The sequence below is a fragment of the Nyctereutes procyonoides genome, unplaced genomic scaffold, assembly GCF_905146905.1.
Source record: "Nyctereutes procyonoides isolate TBG_1078 unplaced genomic scaffold, NYPRO_anot_genome, whole genome shotgun sequence".
NCBI lineage: Eukaryota > Metazoa > Chordata > Mammalia > Carnivora > Canidae > Nyctereutes > Nyctereutes procyonoides.
This window is the reverse complement of record NW_026575047.1, coordinates 33,744,297-33,760,714: the sequence shown is the minus strand read 5'-3', so window position 1 is coordinate 33,760,714 and position 16,418 is coordinate 33,744,297. Positions and strand designations below refer to the sequence as shown.

The following is a 16,418-nucleotide window of genomic DNA, read 5'->3' as shown; positions in this document are numbered from 1 at the left end:
TGGCTCACCCACCTAGGGGCCCCACAGCAGCCTGCCATCCTTACTGTCCCCCTCCAAACCTTCTCACACCTACCCAGCGAGGTCACATATACCCCATGCTTCCAGACTCCCAGATGGCTTCCACATGCCCTGCGACCTGCACACTAACCTGGCCCACACAGTGCTGCACTCTGCAGGACGGTGGCCTCCCCCCACACCACAGGCACACACAAGCTGGGTCAGCTTCCACAGACCTTGCTCCTGCTGCACTAGCAACCATCTGCAAACTCCTACTCACTCAACACCCAGTGCAAACATCCCATCTGCCACCCTGGCAGAACTAGGTCACACAGTATGTGGTGACACAGCACTTTAGTATCCCACCTAGGGATGCAAATGCTGGGCTGCTCCCCAAAGGGTTGTCCCCCACCCCATATTTACAAACCCAGAGAATAGCATGACCCTTGCTCAAGGCAGAGCCACAGGAAGGAGGGCACATATCATATGGCATGTTGCTTAAGAGGACATGATGGCCGCTCACAATGAAAAAATTTTGTTTCTTAAACCCGAGGAAGGATATCTGGATCCCCAAGACACGTCTAACCTAATTGTTCCATAAGCAACAAAAAGCTCAAGTGCGTCGTAAGCAGCCTGATGATACAAAACTCAGATGAAAAACAGACCACAATCCCAATCTGATAAGATTCCAAATTTTCTTTTGAATGTTTCAAAATCATGAGCCTGGAAAGAATCTCAAGGGATCTGGCCCCAGACCAACAAAACAGATGCGAGGTCTTGTGTCTGAACCATCAGCAGCCGCGGGGAAGGGAACCCAGATGGGACGTCCCAGCCCGGAGAGAGGGGAGCATCCACACGGCCCTCCTTTCCTCTGGTGGCACCATAAGCTCTTACCTCCTATCTTTCAAACTATGTTAGAATCAGCATCTTCTTGTTATCTATTAAAATAGTCACACAAATTGTAATCTAAATCTTTTTTCAAAGGCTGAGCAAGAACCCAGACCCCAGGGGAGGTGCCTACTTCCCACCCAGCCTGGGAGGTGGAGTCGGCAGGGCTCCCCCTCGTTATCACTCAAACACCCTCTTTTAAAAAGCAAATACACAGAGACAAACCCATCTTTCCAGCTCTAACGATGTCACAGAGATTAGAACAAGGGCAAGGCCGGGGAAGACCAGACACAGAACAAGGTGAAGCCAATGCACGTTCACAGGAAAGGGGCCCCAAAGATGGGGTTTGTGGGGGGGCTGGGCCCGGTGACGCAGGCAGACAAGGCTGCTCTGCCTCTACGCTCCTGCAGGAAGGGTGGGAGCCCTCAGGATGCTTTCTGTTTCAGGGACCATGGAGGCACGTGGCCTCCGAGTGACCACGGGGCTGCATTCCTGCTGCTCCTATCAGCTCTGCTATTGCACAATCAGGGAGAGCCGGGGCTTTACGACTCAGGAGCAGCCACAGCCAGCAGCCCACCAGACGGCCCCGCAGCACCCCTGCCTGTGATGGTTTCCATACCGTGTGACGCTACACTGCTTGGGAGCAATGCTTTTTACTTAGAAGCAGGACACAGAAATGACTTTGTATAAAGATTTAGAAACTGGGGTCCCAGGCTCCACCTGCCAGAGACCTGGGGGCAGAGGTATGTGGCAGCAGACGTCTGCCTGCCCTGTGAGCAGACTTGCAGGGTGTCGAACAGTCTTTAGGACCAAGCTAGTGTCTCTGGAAAGTATTGGATGAAATCTGGCGGCTCCCCTACGTGGAGGGGCCATCACTAAAAGTCACCCTCCCAGAAACAGCATCCCCCCACTGATGTCAGCAAACACCATTGCTCCCAAAGGCCCCTGGGGGAGTGGCAGCACAGAGTGCAGGCTGGGGACTAAATGGGAGGCTGGGAGATGCAAACCTTAGGGCCTCGGGGAATTGGGGAGAGGGTGATGGGCCCCAAACCACAGCTCATACAAACTCAGAATGCAAAGTAGATGTGCAGATAGAAACCACAGAGTGTCAGCCCAAGGGTACGGGGCTCACGCTTCACTGGCCTCCACCCACACAGCTTAGCCATTTCTATTCCACAGAGAAAACCATCAGCAAATGGGCCTTTGTACTTCACAGCAGAGGGACCGGTCACTTGCCACCTGGAGGACAGCAGTGGTTCCCAGAGAGAGGCAATGGATCTGTAGTGGGAGTGTCGGGGATGGCTCAGCAGGTGGGCAATCCCTGGCCATCCCAGCGCAGCAGGATATCTGGGGCAGGACCCCCATGTGCGCGTGCCCAGGAAGTTCCTGTCCTACAGTCTGTGCTTTCTTCAAACAACAGACACCGAGAGTGGAGTCAGCACGTCACCTGTGGGGCAGGATGTGTGGGGGCGCTATGCAAACCCTGAGGCCCTGCTAGTGGGCCTGGCTCACAGGCAGCAAAAGGACACCCCCAGCTGCTGGGCCTGACCCTCTCGGTGCACACCGCCTGAGAGGAGGCTCCCAATAGGATCCGTATGTCCACTAAGTCAACCCATTCTGGAGCCTATCATCTACACCACTCACATCCTACACTGCAACATGAAAAGGGCAGACTCGAGTTTAGGTACCTGCCCATGCGTGAGCCTGACTTCCTACCTGCGGACTAGAGTGGAAACATGAAGCAAATATCACCAGACTACTGGCTTTAACATCAGCACATGAGTTCACGTATCCGGGGAAGGCTCCAGTCCAGAGTTGCCATCACCCGCAAGGCCTCAGTTCCCACACCCTGGCACCTGGGTTAGGGCTCCTTTACCTCCGACTCAGGGATGATGACCCTTGGAGCAAAAGCACATCATGACCTCCTCCACTCAATGACAGCACCCTAATCACACCCCAAACAGGCCAGAATGAGCTCCCCAGGGCCAGAGGTGACGCCTGAGTTCCCCCAGGCGCCCATCAAGGCCTCGAGCCACAGAATCTGTCAGGCAAATGGCTAACTGGCCGCAACCACAAGGAAAGTCAGGCCAGCTTGTCTGCAAGCAGTCTTCACTGGATGTCACACAGCTGGAGAGGAAATGAAAATCGGTGTGCTGCCTTCAAATAGTCTAAGACGAACATCTCTGACAGCAGGGCCTGCCCACCCCGTCAACCATCAGGCCTGCCATCCGATGCTCAGATAAGTCGTTGCCCGTGGGGCCAAGTGTGCAGAGGCTGGCCCTGGGAGCGGTCCCAAAGACTCCGCTGCGGATCCCTCCCCACCATGTTCCAGATCCCCCACATGGTCGATCTGAAAAAGGTGAGCAGATGAAGCCAAGCCCCTGAATCTTGCGTGACCAGAAACAGGGCTGCTGGCCTGCCAGGCACAAAGCCTTTGAGCAGCTACACAGTTACACCAAGATCTAAGCAGTGCAGCCACCCTCCCTGGAGCACTCCCTGACAGTCAGTCACACAGGACTCTCCAGTTCTGCAATGCCTAGGGAAATCCTTATGCCTCCCAGTCAGCCCTCTACATATGGGCTTCCCCTCTTCTCCATCCCCACAGAAATACACCACACTTGCCCCAGAATCAGGACACCGGCAGGCATCTGAAGTCACACCCTATACAGAATACTACAGACAAATGCTATCTCCCTGCATGGTTTTCCCAAAGCCATCAGGTGCTAGTCTATATTTAAAGTCTTCACATTGTAGTTTCTTACATGAGTGGGAAGTTCCTGCTGTATTTCAGAAAAAGCATCATGGCAGATGCTCTAGAACATTCACTAATGAATCAGCAGACAGCAAAACTTCCTCTGTGCCACAGGAGCATGCAGTCAGTGGACCAGTGTGCACTGTACATCCATGACCTGCCTGACCCCCCTCTAAGCACATGGGACGCAGGTGAGCCACGGCAATCTCTGCTCTCAGGCCGACAGCAGATGCCCCGGGACCTGACCAGGACTGGACCTGCTTTGGTGAGCGACGCAGCCCTGAACCTGTATACCTGGGGCCTCCTGAATGGGCTGTGATCAACTGTTGAGGGGACAACTGGGGGACCCACAGGCTCCCCAGAGACCATCCCTCCCTTGGCTACCCAGAGAGCCTCACAGGACGCATGCTAGTATGTCCCGGTCACTGCACTGGAGGCAGGATGTGCAGATGGCTAGTTAGGGGCACCACTGCTCCCCACTTCATGACTCCACCCAGCACTGAGAGCCAGCCCCACGGAGGCCTGGACGCCACAGGACATAAGCAAACACCCACTGCAGTGTCCCTGAGACCCTGCCACATGAATCTCTACGATAGTTCCTAATCAATCCGAGTCTTTTCTACAATAATACGGTCTTTTCTTGTCCTTGGAGGAAAGGTAATGGTCTCAGTTCTGCTTTGACCTAAAGAAGGGAGGTAGCCCAATGGCCAATGGGTAAAGACACCCGAGCAAGGACACCTGTCCACCCCTCAGAAACCTCAGGGAGGTGGTAGTTGGTGTTTACACCTCAGCCCCAAGGGCATGGGGCCCCTCCCTGTTTCTCAAAAAACAGTTGCCTCCGAAGGGGAAGGAAATTGGCAAAGTGCATCTAAGCAAAGCGGGTGGAAGAGGAGAGCATTTGGTGAAGGCAGTTATGAGGAATGCCCTGGGATGGGCAGTGCACCCCGGCAGGGAAGACCCCCTGAACGGCTTCCCAGACCCCACTCTCCCTGAAACCATGGTGCTGAAGAAGCAATGGACCATGATATCTTCATCTTCACATTAGAAACCTTTCTGCCGGGGCACCTGGGGGGCTCAGTCAGTGAAGCATCTGCCTTCACCTCACATCCCAATTTCAGGGCCTTGAGATAGAGCCGGGAATTGGAATCGGGCTCCCTGCTCAGTGGGGAGTCTGTTTCCCCCTCTGCCCCTGCCCCTCTCCTTGCTCATGCTCTTGCTCTGTCTCTATCAAATAAACAAATAAAATCTTAAAAAAAAAAAAAAAGTGAAACCTTCCTGCCAGTGCGTAAGGTAACTACTTCCACCCTTCATACACAGACTGGATAATCCTACAACAGCGTTAGATGAATGTACTGGACGTGACCCAACCACCACTTTGGAAGAGAGAAAAAAACTGTCAACCCTCACTTAAAACTCTTTGCTGATTCCTGTAGTTCTGGCCCCAAAGGCCTCCCCTCCACAGACTGCCCCTTCTCCCCACCTGCCACCTGAACTCCTTGAGCCCCACAGGCAAACAGCACTCCCACCTACGCAAATCTGCTCCTGCCACGCCCCTCCCCCTTCCCCCTGTGGTCAACACCAACCCAACCTTCACATCTCAGCAAGTCTCTGCAGCCGTCCCCACATACTAGATTGGGGCCCAGTCACACATGCACCTCCCACGCTGCATAGCGCTGGTGCCATTACCAATGCCCATCTCCCTGCTCTACAAAAAGCCCCACCGGGCAGGAACTGGACTCACTTGGTTCAGCCTCTACCCCCAGTGCCTAAGCACACAGTGAGTGAGTGAGAAGTGCCCCTGGTTCCCCTAAAACATGCGAGTCATTCGACCACAGTCCGGGCCATATCCACCAGCTACTTTTGTACACCTCCAAGCCAGGAATGGTTTTCACACTTCTAAATGGTTGAAAAAAAATTGAAAGAACAGTATTTTGTGACATGTGAAAATCACATGAAATTTAAATTTCAGAGTCCATAAATAAATAAACGTTATAGAAACACTGCTACGCTCATTTTATGGTTCTGTACTAGGACAGCAGAGGAGTCAGAAATGGGATGGCAGCAAGACCTAAAATATTTACCATAAGGCCCTTTACTTAAAACATAGACCCACAACATGGCCACACCAGTGTCCTCAGAGCCCAGCCAAGGGCATGAAACACAAGAGATGGGAACAGGACCTCTGTACTCGGGGTGAGCATCCACTCTCTGAATAGTTGATGCCTGTTGTATTCAGTAGGTGCTCACAGCAGGCCACGAGGGGAGGGGGTCATTTGACACACTGGAGGCTTGAGCTCACCCTTCCAGGGGGCCAAAGCCCTCCCTAAACCAGAGCTTACAGAGCGACCACCGTCTGTGCTCTCATTCCACAATGTCCATCTGGGCACCGCCTGTGTAAGATGAGGATGGAAACCTCAGGAAGCGCAGTGGAGACCACGCCATCAGGAGCACAGTGCCTGGAGGCAGCAGAGGGATAGAGCAAGCCACTGTGATACCACACACACGGGACACTGCAGGTGCCTTTGAGGAGTGTCCCACCTGGGAAGCCACGATGAGCCGGTGAAAAGTTAAATCTGGACAAAAGATTTCATTAATACTTTGAGACCCCCAAGGGGATACCCTCAGGCAAGACAGCTTCGCAGGACCGTAGCGGCTGCACAGCGGGCCCCTTGCCGCTGTTCTGTGTGGGACACACCATGGTTGCCCAAGCGAACAAATGTTTGTCATTAAGCTGGGAGAAGTTTCCACACCAGAGAATGTGCATCCGTCCCACAAAAGCGGGTTAAGAAGAAGACTGCACGACTGTGTAGTTACATGTGACTCAGAAACTGACCCCATGTCCATCTGAGCACCAAACAGCCACAAGAAAGGGGCAGAGGGCGGGGAATTCATCTGCAGACCATCAGACGATGCAGGGGCTACAGAGGCCTGCAGAGCAGGGTGGTTCCCGCTCACACTTTACCCCCCCCCCCAACAGTCACATGCCGCCCTGAGTCCCAGCTCACTCTAGAACTGTCCCCTGCGCCCCGCCCCAGGAAAGCCGGGTAGGGAGCGTCCAGCACACTGTCCTCACCCGCCTGGGGAAGCATCGGCCCCACACCACAGCAGCGTCCAAGTATAAGATGCTCCTGTTGTTTTCTTACCACGTAGAAAGGACAGAAGTCAAAGGCAGTAAAGGGAAAACTTTATCTCATCTAAAACCACTGATGTTCTAAGTCAAAAAAGTAGACCCGTCAGAGCAGAAAACACAAGTAGATGCCCTGCATTTCGGACACTCACTATTCCTGGCAGGTCTCCTTTTAAACAGGGTCTGAGGATCCCTGGGTGGCGCAGCGGTTTGGCGCCTGCCTTTGGCCCAGGGCGCGATCCTGGAGACCCGGGATCGAATCCCACATCGGGCTCCCAGTGCATGGAGCCTGCTTCTCCCTCTGCCTGTGTCTCTGCCTCTCTCTCTCTCTCTGTGACTATCGTAAATAAATAAATAAAAAACCTTTAAAAAAAAAAAAAAAAAAAAAAAAAAAAAAAAATAAACAGGGTCTGAGTCTAGCTTCGCAATCTCAGGCCAATCCCAGCCCCTCTCTGATCCTCTCCATTCCCTGGTCTGTAAAATAAGGCGCTGGACCAGATCCCTGAGTTTAGCAACAGAGAAGCTTAGCAAGAAATTCCAATATCGGCTTTCATTAAGACTCAAGCAGTAAAGTATTTTGAAAAAGCCCAACAAAACCACAGCTTTGCCAGAGAGGCCTGAAAGACACGTTAAACAAGGAACACATGATAATGCAATAAACAAAGTGCTGATTTTTCTTTTCTTTTTAACTCATCTGTCAAAAGAAATGTAAAATGTAAAATAATACGGCGGGCAACCCGCCGAGGCCTGAACAGGGCTGGGTCTTCACTGGCCTAAGACTCCCCCCCTGCAAATCAGGGCAGCCCCCCTGGCCGAGGAGCCCCAGCGTGAAGCGTTAACACCAGGCAACAAGGAAAATAAAGGACCGATTCCCACTTTTACCACCACATTAGTGTTGCTCCCACTGCTCAAAAGGAACCACCTACACTAAAATGCACCCTTCTGCACTCCATGCCCTTCGTCTGGACAGCCCTGTGCTTCTGGAAAGCCTTGCGTGCATGTCCATGCCCACTGCCTCCATAAAACTGACCCTCAGTCTCGGGCATTTCCATCTTATTCTGTGACTACTCAACCTTACGGACTCCCCAGTCAGTAATCCACGCAGAAACGGATTTCCTTTTCTAAAAATCTTCTGGACATAGAAACGGGTGGACAGAATGCTATGAAGTGCACTGGTACACCCGCCACCCAGTCCTACAAGTAGACAGTTGCCAGAACACTGGGTGCCCGTGGGGACCTGCTCCCACTCTTCCTAAGCAGCAAAGTGCACCCTGAATCCAGACTTGTCACCGTGCACAGCTCCCTACTCCCCACACAGCACAGACAGCTGCGTGACCTTCTGCACCCTCCTGCCCATGGAACCATCTGTGTGCCATCCTTCTGTGACGTCTTCTCGCCCAGTTCCATGTGCACGGCCAGCACTCTCATTTCTCAGCACACACTGCTGCAGGCCATTCCATTATAGCAGTACACCACGGCTACAGCCACAGGTACCACTTGTCCTGCACAGCTGCCACGCAGGGCCTGCTCCATGCCAGACACTCCCCACATTTCTGGAATGTTCACAACCCCTAATGAGGAAGGTGACGGTCCCAGCGGACCAGAGGGAGCTGAGGCAGACAGGGTACAAGATGCCCAATGCGCGCAGGGCAGACCCAGAGCCCAGGCCCATGGCTGGCCACCGTCTGCGTCCAAGCCCCCAGCCCCACTTAGGTATTTACCTCCGTTATTCACGTTTCCCTGCATGAAAACACTGACAGGGCTCCAACGCCGTCTGAGAAAATCTGAAACAGGATGCCCCATTTTGTTCTCTAACAAACAATTCCACAGGAAGTTCATGTGACACAGGATTGTGCACAAGCACAGTGAGGACAAGCCTTGCTTTGGCAGCATCCCTGTGTGCTCCCTGGACTCCTTCCCAAGTTCATCCACACGGTTTCTAAGTCAGCCCTGCCCAGCTTCCCTTGCAGACAAGCAGTGTGCAGCCACTCAGAGGAGGCACAGGGGCCTGGGAGAACCGGGAATCACAGCCACCCAGAGGGGCTGCAGCTGCTGCTGGAGCTGACCTGGGGCAGTTCCAGCTGCTACGTGGCCTCCGGGGCCCAGTGCTGAGGCCACGAGGCACGGGGAACCAGGCTCAGCCCACTGGGCTCTGCACTTGACCCAGGAGAGCTCTGGCAATAGGCACGCCCAGCTAGAGGAGGGAGGGCAGGAGCAAGGCCAGGAGAGGGCTCCGGGAGAAGAGTGGACCCCAAGGCCAGGGCCACATGGGATGGATGAGGCCCAATTGGTGGAAGGAACCGCTTGACACCTCTCCCCCAGCAAGAGAACAAGCTCTCCACTTAGCATAGTGCCCCTGCCCACTGCAGGACCAGAGTGAACTGTGAGCACCCCGCCACCTCCCACCGCCTGGCACCGCACCAGCAGCCCACCCCTCCCCGTTCCAGGAAGAGCAGCGGAGGCACCAAGGGGTCCACCTGGCAGATCCAGAAACCTGCGGGCGCCAACGCCTGGGACCGCTGGGCAGGGCGTCCACGTCGTGCGTGGGGAAGCGCGGGAGGGGCGGGGAGAGGGGCGGGGGGGGGGTGGAGGACGACGGGAAGGGGGGGCCGCCAGGGAGAGGGGCCCCAGGAGAGGGGAGCCCTGAGGTCGGGGTGGAGGGCACCAGGAAGGGAGGCGCCGGGGTCCGGGACACCGAGGTCGGGGCGGGGGGCGCCGGGGTGGGGCGCCAGGAGGGGGCCAGGGAGGGGGCGCCGAGTCGGGCTGGGATGGCGGGGAGAGTGGGCCGAGGGCAAGGGTGAGGCCGGGAGGGGGGCCAGGAGGGCGCCAGAGTCGGGCTGGGGATGGCCGGGGAGAGTGGGCCGGAGGGCAAGAGGGTGAGGCCGGGGAGGGGGCGCCAGGGAGGGGGCGCCGGGGTCGGGCTGGGGATGGCCGGGGAGAGTGGGCCGGAGGGCAAGAGGGTGAGGCCGGGGAGGGGGCGCCAGGGAGGGGGCGCGGGCGGGCGGGGATGGCCGGGAGAGTGGGCCGGGGAGGGGGCGAGGGGGCGCCGGGGTCAGCCCGGGGAGGGGCAGCAGGGGGCGTGGCCGCGGGTCGGGCGGGGGTCGGGCCGGGGCTCCGCGCTCCCACCTTGAGTACCGTGACGGCGCCCGCGCTGTGCACCTGGAAGTGCGCGGGCGGCTCAGCGCCAGGCTCGGCCGCGTCGTCGGGGCCCTGGTAGCTGAAGCAGGCGTCCGCGATGTCCAGGTGGCCGAGGGGCAGCGCGTCCTGCGGGCTCTTGAAGTAGTAGAGGTAGCAGCGGCGCGCGTCGAACACGAACCAGCGGCTGCGGTAGCCGCGCAGCGGGCCCTTACCCGACAACTTCTGCAGGTATCCGCACAGCCGCCCCGGCCCCGGCCCCGGCCCCGGCCCCGGCCCCGCCGCCGCGCCCTCCCGCTCTTCCTCTTCGGCCCGCGCCCCGGGCCCCGGCATCGCCGCCGCCCCGCCGCCCCGCCGCCACCCGGACCCCGCGCGCCCCCGCCCGCCCCCGCGCCGCCCCGCGCCGCCCCCGCGAGCCCCGCGCCGCCCCCGCGAGCCCCGCCCCGCCGCTGCGCACGGCCCGCGGGCGCGCGAGGCAGCCTGGGACTTGTAGTCCAGCCGTCACGGCACGAGCCGGCGGGAAGCTCGCGCTCCGCGCACCTGCAGCACCTGTACGGGGCGCCCTCCGCTGATGCGGGCGGCCCGCCAGCGGACACGCCCCTGCGGAATTGGCTGTCACCAGAGAGAGGAGGAAGGACGGGCCGAGCCAGCCGCGACCACGTGGGCCCAAGGCCACGGTGCTGAGCTAAATTCGCCGGAGAAAGACAGAGACCGTGCGATTTCACTCATGCGTGGAATCTGGAAGACACACCAACATATTAGAAAGAGACCGTCCGTCAGTGCCAAGAACAAAGTGGCGCTTGGCCAAGCGAGAGGTCCGGGCTTCCAGGTGTGCAGGGGCGGGGGAAGGGGGTGCATGTGCAGCCCGGGGGATGGGGGGCAGGTGCAGCCAGGGGCAGGTGGAGTCCCAGAGCAGGTGCAGCCCGCAGGGGCAGCCGGGAGGCAGATGCAGCGTGGCAGCAGGTGCAACCTAGCGCCTGTTGCAGCCTGGGAGGAGGTGCAGCCCAGGAGTGACACTGCCAACCTCTGCGTGGTATCCCTGGAACTTGAGTGATGCAGTATGTCCACTACACCTCCATGGAAAAAGGAAGGTTCTAGCTGTGTTTCTGCAAGGACCAAATCAAAGCAGATATACCACATCCTTTCTTCTGCACATTCGTACACAGACATGTGAGTGGACACAAAGCTGGAAAGCTTAGCTTTCTGGGAGGGACAGGGCACCAAACAAGTCTGTGAACCTCAGACTTGCATGAAGAGCGGGCTCCCACTCGCCCACCCAGCCAGCCTCAAACAGGCCCTGTTCCACTGACCGCAGACACCTCTCGCCAGCCCATCCACAGCCCGGCCTAGGTGGCCACAGCAAGGGGGACTCCACTTTCATGCCCTGGGTGCTCTTTCAGCACGAAACACTTGGTGTTGAGGGTGGGCTGTGGAGGCACGGATTTGCCTCCCGGCTCTGCCACTAACTGGACATGTGACCTTGGGCAGTTTATTTGACCTCTCTGAGCCTCAGCCTCTTCATCTGTAGAATGGGGATCATACAGTCCATGCCACTGTTCTCATGACATTTACAGGAGAAACACATGTGAGATTACTCAGCACGTGCCTAGCACATAGTAGGCCCTCAGTGCAGTCCAGCTGTTCTTACTATTCTTGTACCGTTAACGTGAATGTCCTCTTCAATCGGCAGCTTCTGAGAGGGAGGATCCAACAGCGGATCAGCCTCCATACAGGGCAGGCCTAAGAGTGCCCTGCACCCTGGGGAGAAAGGGAACCAAGTTGGATTTGGGCTTTGCCCTGTGCATGAGAGGGGCAGTGACTAATGGGCTTGCAGGGTGATGCAGCAGTGTGGGATGTGCCCGGGAAATCCCATGGAAAGGGGAACAGCTGGGAGCACTGGATCTGTAGCTACAGCTCCACGTGGGAGGTGCGCAGGAGGCTAGGCAGGAGCAGTGGACAGCCCACTGTCCTTAGCTCTATCAGCCAGTTGTGCAACAGTGGGGGCGTACTGAGCCCAGGTCCACCTTGCAGAGACCGAAGTCTACTGAGGTTCAGGAAGGCACAGGTGTGAGCCCCCAGCTTGAGCAGGTGGGTCTGGACAAGGGACCACTACTGTCACTCCGTGGCTAGTGTCTGCTTCCACCAGCATAACCCTCCTGCCTCGGAGCCTGTTGTTGGTCCCTGGCCAACCATGGCAGAGGAGTGGTGCCATTCTTGCTCGCTCACAGACCCCATGCCCTGTTCTCTGAGCCCGGCCATGCCCCACACCATACCCAACACAGTCAAGTGCCCCACATCCTATGTAAACATGACTCTCAAAACATTTGAAGGAATTGCTGTAGTTATGGTCCCGATATTATCTGTGAGGAATTCATTTTAATTTATGTTTGGCTAACAATATCTTGGCAATCATCATGTCTGTGTGGGCATCCTGGCTGAGTGAGAGAAATCCAGCCTACACATTGTTTTCAAAGGGAGTGACTTTTTTTAAGCCTATTGATTTTTTAAGTGATCTTGCCATCCAACGTGGGGCTTGAACTCATAACTCCAAGATCAAGAGTCACACACTCTACTGAGTAAGCCCACCAGGTGCCCCTCGAAAGAGTGACATTTTGATGATTATAATGTTACACTTTGTAGACATCTAATTAAATGTCTATTGATTTAGATTTTGCTCTTATTCTTGGGAGCCGAGCATAATCATCTTTTGCTGTTTTTCTCGGGTTTTGGAATCCAGGTATACTTGTCCTTGGCTACAGACCTTTCATAGGTCCCTGGAGAGCTTGCAGAGCCAGGCACTGGTCCTGCAGAATCTCACAGACTGGCCAGGCCCAGTGAAGTGAAAGGACGCTGCACAGCCACAGGTCCTGAGACCCCAGTGAGGGAGACAAAGTGGCAACAACCTCTCAGCACAGTCCCTCCCCTCCATTCAGCTGATTAGAATTGGCCCCAGCTTCCAAGATCCCCCGACCTATGATCCCCCAGATCTCTCCCAGGCGACCAGCCCTGCCCACTCCAGGAGGCTGGTTTTCCAGGAACAACCCTGCATGGTGTCACGCCCCGTTCCATCCTGAGGGCCCTGTGCCAGGGGTTGAGAGCTGGCGCCTTAGTTCGGCTTCTGGAGCCCCTCCCCCACCATCTTTCTGGACAAGTCTTGTCATTTATGTAAAATGCTGAAGAAATGCAGCTTCGGTTCCGTCCTTTCCAACCAGATCCCCCGCCCAGGGCTATCCTGCATGGGAACCTGCTGGCTCCCGGGTCCTCCCTTGGAGCCCTTCTCAAATGGCAGGTGGACATTTGCAGTTTTCAAAGTCCCTTTAGACTGAATGTCCAGGTCCTGTGGTCAGGGGCCAGTGTTGTGCAGCCTGTGTACCCTCCCACCACCATTTCTAGGATATGTCTGCTTGGTGCCACGGGGCCTGCCCCCTCTAGCTTCGTGGAGCCCAGTGGCCAGAAGGAAGTGGCCGACCCAGGAGGAAGTGGCTGCTGTCTACCCAAAAGGGGAAATTGGGGCAGTGAGCTTGCTCCCACATGGCCAGCCCTGGGCGAGCCCCAGGGACACAGAGCCAATGACTCATCCTGGCCAGTCTCCCTCAAGAGGGATGGGGTGGGAGGCCCAGCCACATGCAGTCTCTGCACTTCACAGACCCCAGGAGGACAAGCTGGCCAAGGTGCCATCCTGTTGCAGGAGGAGCCCACAGTCCTTGGGGGAGTCCAGAGAGAGGAGACCTCACTGCCTGATATGCTGCCTGATAGCCGTGTCTGTGCCCTCTCTGGGATGCAGGGGATGGGCAGCAGTTGATCTCCAAGGGCCTGCCTGCCTGCCTGCAGCCCAGCTGTAAGGCCTGTGGGCCTTCTCCAGCTGGGCCAGTGAGGCTCTTCTGTTTCCAGCCTCTTGAGGTTTTCAGCCATCACAGCTGACCAGTCCCTTCCCTTTGGGCACTCTTCCATCCTGCCCTCCGCAGTTAGTGTAAGCATTACCACTGGGGGTCACAGGGTGTGTCTTCCCTGCCACCCCACCAGAGAAGGGGCCCTAGCTGCAGCCCCCTGGCCAGATGGCACAGAGGGAGCCCTCCTGTCTCTGAGCAGAGACTGCCCCATTATCTGGAGGTCAGGCACACAGGGATCCTGATGGGGCCTTGCTAACCCCGGAGCTTGGTGGAGGAAGTTGGTCTGGATGGGGGTGGTTTGGAGTTCAGGGTGTGGTGCTAGAGGGGGAACGGGGGAGCTGGGCTGGCTTCAGAATAGAGGCTGCATTGGCCAGGGAACAGCCCCCGGAGGGAGGCCCCACCACCACCTCCCTACCATGTGCACCCACAGCATCCTGCCCTGATGGGGTCATGGGAGGGAGCCCGAGTAAGGGGGGTGGGAGGGACTGTCACCACCCCTGCCTCTGCCTCCATTGGGTGCTGCTGAGTCTCAGAAGGGCCTGGGCAGGTGGGATGGGGGCATCAGAGAGAAAAGCCCCACCGCCACCCCCTCTGGCCTGGATTTGCAGACTCTGGCTTCCCGAAGGCCTCATTTCCCTGCCAAATGTGCAGGCAAATCTCACAGCCTATGGCTCCCCTTCCTGGGGGGTGGGGTCACCTGAAGTGCTGGCCACTCTCTAAGCCCTGGGACCCAGGGCACTGATGGAGGGCAGAGGGTTGGCAGGGGCTGGGGGCCAGCAGGTGAGGACTACACAGGAGTTGGGGGGGCACACAGCCCGGGGAGTGGGGGAGGCCTGGACACAGGGCGGGCAGCAGGGCTGCAGGTACAGAGGCCTGGTCCTTTCTGTCCCAGTCCTGGTTCTCGGCCTGGCACCACAGCCAGGACAGCAGCCCGCCTGTCTTGGCTCCTCCCCAAGCCCCCTGCCCTCAGAATCCCCACCCCCACCCCCATGGCCTCCAGGCACTGCAACTCCCCTGTGAGGCCCCTTTGGGGGATGGAGGCATTTCAACAGAGGGACATTACTGGAAGAGGGGCCGCTCTAATGGCAGAGTTCGGGCCCCATCCTGGTTGAGCAAATGGTCTCCAAGAGGTGCGGGCAGACGCAAGCCACACAACAGGAAGGCCCTGGTTAGGAGGGAGACCCCCGAAGGCAGGCAGGATACGAGGGCCCAGCAAGAGCGCCTTTGGAGTCTGTTGGAGTTTCTTTTGTATTTTGAAGTTTAAATATATGGCTAAATAGCTACTAATATTGATCCATTGCATTTTGAAGGTAGGTACAGAATTTGCAGGGAAAGGTGCCCCGGCTGGTGGATGGTGAGGGCAAAGCAACAGCAGGTGGGCAGGTGCCCCACACATGTGGAGAGGCCCTGCCGCTGACTCCATCTTCCGCTGAGGCAGGCCAAGCTGTCTCTGGTCCCAAGTCTGTTTCCTGTCTTGGCAGTGAGGACAGACAGAGTCATACCACCTTGCCTGCCTGGGACAGAGGACAAAGGAAACAGCGCGTACTGGAAGTGCTTGGTGCACATTAGGGGTGCCGTGTTCCCGCTGCAGGGGACAGTGAAAGCCGGGGCCCCCTGTGCAGGTGGCCAGGTGTGCCAGGCCCACCCGGCCATCAGTCTCCAATAGAAAAAGGTTTTTAACGCCCGGTCTCTAACCCCTGGTCTTGCCCCTGGGCCTTAATATACCTCTCCCTGGTTGTCCCTCCTTCAGGCCTCATGAGCACATGGCCTACAATTCTGCAGATTTTCATTTTTAAATGGGACTCAGAACGACTGGTGAGGCCAGATAATCTATGGAGAACACTTGTTCCTGACACGAAAACTGAGAGGTAGTTCACAGGGATGCCCTTTGGCCTGAGGGATGGTTTCCCTTTCCTCTGGGCAGGTGGGGAGCCCACAGCCCCAGGCGGGGTGCTCTATGGAGCAAGTGGGGCTGCTGTGGTTTTAGGACCATGGTGGGTCCAAGGCTCTCTTTGGGGTCCCATTTCACTTCATATCAAATATATATAATTTTAAAATGACAGTCACAAAAAAAAATAAATAAAATAAAATAAAATGACAGTCACATCTTACATTATAAACTGTGTGCCTGTGTGTGTATGTGTATATATATATATATATATATATATACACATATACATATATATATACTTTTTTTGTTTTGAACTTTTGGGGAAATATTATTTTTATGATTGGGCTTTGAGAGTTCAATTGGTGACTGGTAATGATTTCTCAGCAGTTCTCCTGCACACTCAGAGGTCCTGGCGAGGGCAGACCATCTGACCTCCAAACCGTTTCAGATGCAATGAATCTTTTGTGAATTCTCCATCAAATTGATGCAATATTCCATTTATAGACATTTGCTTGCACACTTATTGTGATTTTATAGTTTCCTATTTCAGATTCTGGAGTCAACACTGGTGCAGGCTGGGGCTGTTTCCTTATTTGGGTTTCCAGGACCGTGTCAAGGCCCTGGGACCTGGCCATTGTCCTGCTCCTGTGTGCAGTGGGTGCAGGGCCTGAGGGCATCTCTGGGGGCCACCATCCATCCCAGAAGGCATGCAGAAACAAACTTGCTCAGAGGTGCTGA

At 56.4% G+C, this 16,418-nt stretch overlaps 1 protein-coding gene across 1 annotated transcript in view; it reads right to left on the bottom strand.

Annotated features, from left to right (window-relative positions):
* Nucleotides 1-10,232, bottom strand: part of TBC1D2B (TBC1 domain family member 2B) — a 65,216-nt gene extending 54,984 nt beyond the window's left edge. The window contains exon 1 of the mRNA XM_055326178.1: nucleotides 9,891-10,232. Within this exon, the coding sequence (XP_055182153.1) occupies nucleotides 9,891-10,232 (342 nt within the window). The remainder of the gene's footprint in view (nucleotides 1-9,890) is intronic.
* Nucleotides 10,233-16,418: the final 6,186 nt, after the last annotated feature.